Source organism: Meleagris gallopavo, chromosome 1 (assembly GCF_000146605.3).
Source record: "Meleagris gallopavo isolate NT-WF06-2002-E0010 breed Aviagen turkey brand Nicholas breeding stock chromosome 1, Turkey_5.1, whole genome shotgun sequence".
NCBI lineage: Eukaryota > Metazoa > Chordata > Aves > Galliformes > Phasianidae > Meleagris > Meleagris gallopavo.
This window is the reverse complement of record NC_015011.2, coordinates 110,215,923-110,220,671: the sequence shown is the minus strand read 5'-3', so window position 1 is coordinate 110,220,671 and position 4,749 is coordinate 110,215,923. Positions and strand designations below refer to the sequence as shown.

The window sequence follows — 4,749 nt, the reverse complement described above, 5'->3', positions numbered from 1 at the left end:
GTGCAGGTTGTGGAGAGCTGCGTGGCCGCCGCCGGGTACAGCGTGGGTGAGTTCGCGGCGCTGGTGTTCGCCGGAGCCATGGACTTTGCAGAAGGTGCGTGTCGAAGGGTGAATTTTGCTTTCTGCTTCCACGGTTTGCTTTGATATGCGTAACGTCGCATTAAGAGCACCAACCTTGGAAAGGGTCTGGAGTCGATAGGCAGCTGAACGTGAGCCAGCAGTGCGCTCGGGTAGCCAAGAGAGCCAATGGCATCCTGGCTTGTATCAGAAATAGCGCTGCCAGCAGGAGCAGCGAGGTGATCGTCCTCTGTACTCAGCACTGGTGAGGCCGCACCTCGAGTCCTGTGTTCAGTTTTGGGCCCCTCACTGCAAGAAAGACATCGAGGCCCTGGAGTGTGTCCAGAGAAGGGCAACAAAGCTGGTGGGGGGTCCGGAGCACAAGTCTTATGAGGAGCGGCTGAGGGAGCTGGGATTGTTTAGTCTGGAGAAGAGGAGGCTCAGGGCAGACCTTGTTGCTCTCTACAACTCTGTTACAGTGTGGTAGGGGTTGGCCTCTTCTCCTAAGAAACTAGTTATAGGACAGTAAGTAATGGCCTCAAGTTGCACCAGGGGAGGTTCAGATTGGATATTACAAAAAAAATACATCTCTGCAAGAGCAGTGATGCATTGGCACAGGCTGCCCAGGGAGGTGGTGGAGTCACCGTCCTTGAAGTTGTTCAAGAAACGTGTACATGTGTCACTGAGGGACACGGTTAGTGGGCATGGTGGGGATGGGTTGATGGTTGGACTGGATGATCTTAGTGATATTTCCAACCGTAGTGATTCTGTGATTCTCACTCCCGATGTGAGCGAGCTGCCCTTCTGCACTCACCTGTCCCCTTCTCCCCTCAGCACTCTACGCTGTGAAGGTACGTGCTGAGGCCATGCAGGCGGCGGCGGAGGCTGTCCCCAGTGGAATGCTGTCAGTCATTGGCAGACGAGAGGCCAACTACAAATACGCCTGCCTGGAAGCCCGTAGGCACTGTGAGTCGCTGGGCATAGACAACCCCGTGTGCGAGGTCTCCAACTACCTGTTCCCAGATAGCAGAGTCATCGCAGGGCACATACAGGTACTGCTGCAGGAGATGCACCTGATTACTTCAACTTAATGTATTAAAACTGCTCCAGAAGTAAAGCCACCTATTTTATTTTGTTGGCCCACAATGTCAGAGGCAGATGTTGGTGGTATGGCAGTAGAGGCTAAACCTTCCCACCACTATTGTGTTACGTTTTGTTGCTGGGTGACAGATGGCAGCAGAGGAACAGTCTGACAAAATGGCATCTGACGTGGAAGTGCATATAAAGCAAAGGTCTGTCCTTGAATTCCTCCATGTGGAAAAAATGGCAGCCATTGACAGTTATCAACATTTACTGAATATTTGTAGGGACCAAACAGTGGATGTGAGCACATGGAGGCAGCGGGTGGTACTTTTCAACAGTAGTGACAGCAACCATAGGTCACCTCTGCTGCTACAGATTTTTATGAGCACAGCATGCAGGCTCTTGTTCATCGCTGGCAAAAATGCATAGCTAATGGTGGGGACTATGTTGTAAAATAGTGTTTTATAGCTAAGAATTTGCTCTGTCAAATTGTGTTATTGTGCTCCTTGTTGTAGAAATAATAGGAGGCATTACTTTCAGAACAGCCTATGTATTTGCTTCATGGTTTTTTTTTTCCCCAGTGTGCTTGGTGGTTGGGTAGGAGAGGAATGGCTTTATTGCCTTGGGCTGGAAGAGGCCAATCTGGTGGAGTGAGCATGTGGAATTCTGTTGAGTCAGGCTGTGACTGCTCTCCCTTTCTTATAGGCTTTGGAGTTTTTGCAGAAGAACGCCCCAAAATTCTACTTCACACGTACCAAAATGCTTCCAGTCAGTGGTGCTTTCCACACACAGCTCATGGAACCTGCAGTAGAGCCGCTGGCTGAAGTCCTGAAGTCCATCGAAATACAAAAACCACTGATTTGTGTCTATTCCAACGTTGACGGCAAAAAGTACATGCACTCAAAGCACATCCAGAAACTGCTGGTGAAGCAGCTCGTCTCACCCGTGCTGTGGGAGCAGACTATGCATTCTGTGTACCAGAGGAAGCAGGGAATGGAATTTCCATACACTTACGAGGTGGGTCCTGGGAAACAGCTGGGAGCAGTTCTCCGAAAGTGCAATCTGAAAGCCTGGAGGCAGTACAGCCATGTGGACGTCACAGAGGAGGAGGAAGCAGCAGAGACGTAAACAGCTTTTTGAGAAGAATCCACGCGACTTGTGCTTTCCACAATGTACAAATAACGTCAGGCTCCTGAAAGGGGAAGTGTGAAACTCTGATGGCTCTTCACAGTGAGAGGAGCACCATGCATCACCACAGGAAATGTTCTTCTCCACCGTGTGCCTTAGGTGTGGAGCAGGAGCTCAGCTCTCCTACCTGCACCAGGACTGCAGAGTTGTCAATAAATGCACCAAGCAGCTTCCTCCTTGGCCCGCATCCTGCAAGCAGGGTTCTTGTTGTTTTTTTTTTCTTGTTTTATTTATTTTGAATTTGTGTGAGTGGTGAGTGTGTGCGTTCAAATTACAGCCAGAAGCAGCAGTGTCTGTGCAGGGTGTGCTGCCTGGGTTGCACTGTGCTGCCCGATAGAGGCCTGATGATGCCCTGCTGAGGCATGGGCTCCTTCAGGTGACTCCATCCTCATGCAGCCACTTTGGTGCAGGGGTGTTCCCATGCCTTGTCTAAGCTGCCTGCTATGATTTTCATCTCCATCAGATCCTTTTGTTACACTGTTGCCACCTAGCAGTCAAATAAGGCAAAGTATGTGGATTTGGGTTGGTATTTTGTTTTTTTGTTTGTTTGTTTGTTTGTTTTCAGAAAGGATATGATTTTCCTAAGGTTTAAGCTATCGGTAAACCGTAGAACTTTTCTTGTTATTTTGGATGCTTCACAGCATGTGATTACTGACAGGTAGTCCCCACATGGAAGGAGACATGTAGCTGCTCATTGTCACACCAGTGCTAGGTTACCTTGGAAGGAGGAAAGTAAGGAAAAGAAAGCCTTGGCAAGGCTCAGAGTCGGGAGGTGCTGCTGCATTGTGGCTGTGTGTAGTGCAATGCTGGCCAACCACTGGTTCACCAGCAGGGTACAAGCTCCTTATGCAGTTCTGGGACTTGTGGCAATTACACACAGAATGCTCAGAAAGTCTTTGCTGTTTGCCTGCAAAGGGTCCTTAAAGCTCTAAAGAAAATCAGAGAGCAGCCATTTGTTGTGGGATTGTGTACAAAAGTGCAGGCAAAGGCTGTGTTGTGGGTATGCTGCTGAGCAGTAGCTTTGGCTTGACCTTCCTGTCTTTTTAGTTTGGGAATTTTGTTAGTATAGCATTTAGAAGAAACATAAGAAAAGTCAATAGGATAGTGCTGAAATGACCATACACATCTTCATTATTGGATTAGGAATTGCAGAATAAATTTCAGTTACAGTACGAATCACTTCATTAGTTCGTGATTCTGAAACACTCTGTCCTCGGCTGTGGTCAATCAGTGGGGCATTGCTGAACAGTTCTGTGAGCTGAGGTGGGCAGCAACCTCACCTGTCTGCACAAATCCCAGTTTGGCACGTGTCAACATTACCTATCAGCAGAATGCAGGATTGTCAGCTTTGTTGTTGGGCTATTGTAGGCTGCCAAATGTCAGGGTTACTGGAACAAAAGTGATTTCAGTGAAGTCTTGAGTCAGAGGGAATGTCTTAATTAGTCAGTGAAGCATGGCAAATTCAGCACTAGGTGGTTGGAATATTTCAGCTAAATCACATTCTTGTTCCTAAACACCTAACAGTGAGCTGTGTTCAAAGTGTCTGACTCCATCTTGTAAGACCCAAAGCAGCTTGTGTAATAGTTGGAACTCAATATGACATACTGGTGGCACTAAGTTGGTTTTTAGTATAGTGCATTATGGTTTCCAAACTTTTTTTAAATAACATGATGGGGGTAATTTTCAAGACCAGTGTTCTATTTATCCCATTCTTGCCATATATCTGTGTATATATGTTTGTGTGTTTGTATTTATATTCATATAACCAGCAGTGTTTTTTCACTCACTTCACTTTACCACACACTTTGCATGGAATAAAAGTTCTTTGGGAGAAACTCAAAAGATAGAAGCCTCTGTCTGCAGGTATGGGGCAGAGTGTTCAGTGACCTTCTGCCACCACGAGATGCAGAATGCTGAAGCGACACCTGGACCCTGGGAGCATCATGCTCTCATCAGCCCTGTTTAACTGGGGGCAGAAGCAGCTGTTGCAACTGCACAGCTTTGCTTTTCTTCATGCACTTTCACACACAGCAGCATACCCTGGTGTTGATGGTATGGTTCATACAAGCTGAGTGTGCTGGAAATGCCTCAGTATCTTCAGGCAGTGCCTGGTGATACAAAGTCGCACTGTGCATAACTATAAAGGAGCAAGAGGGCATCTCGTGTCCTAAAACCCATCTGCACAAGGTGGAGGATGGTGCATGAGCTGGCAAAGGGTCCTTAGCTCTCATTGCTGTTACTGACATTCTTTCGATGTGCTTGCTGATCTACCCCTTCTTCTGGAGGCTGAAAGTTTTATGATGTGAAAAGCCAGTGCAGCTCCTGCACCTAGGAGCGAGCAGAAACAGGATGTGGAAAAAAAGTTAAATGCCATAAACTGTCACATGAGGAAGTGTGCTGTTTAAAAAAGAAAATAATGAA

General features: G+C 47.3%; 1 protein-coding gene across 1 annotated transcript in view; it reads left to right on the top strand.

Annotated features, from left to right (window-relative positions):
* MCAT (malonyl-CoA-acyl carrier protein transacylase) overlaps window positions 1-2,523 on the top strand; it is a 4,848-nt gene extending 2,325 nt beyond the window's left edge. Inside the window, exons 2-4 of the mRNA XM_010724918.3 lie at window positions 7-94; window positions 892-1,109; window positions 1,846-2,523. Coding sequence (XP_010723220.2) covers window positions 7-94; window positions 892-1,109; window positions 1,846-2,268 — 729 coding nt within the window. The 3' untranslated portion in view covers window positions 2,269-2,523. The remainder of the gene's footprint in view (window positions 1-6; window positions 95-891; window positions 1,110-1,845) is intronic.
* The last annotated feature ends 2,226 nt before the right edge of the window (window positions 2,524-4,749 follow it).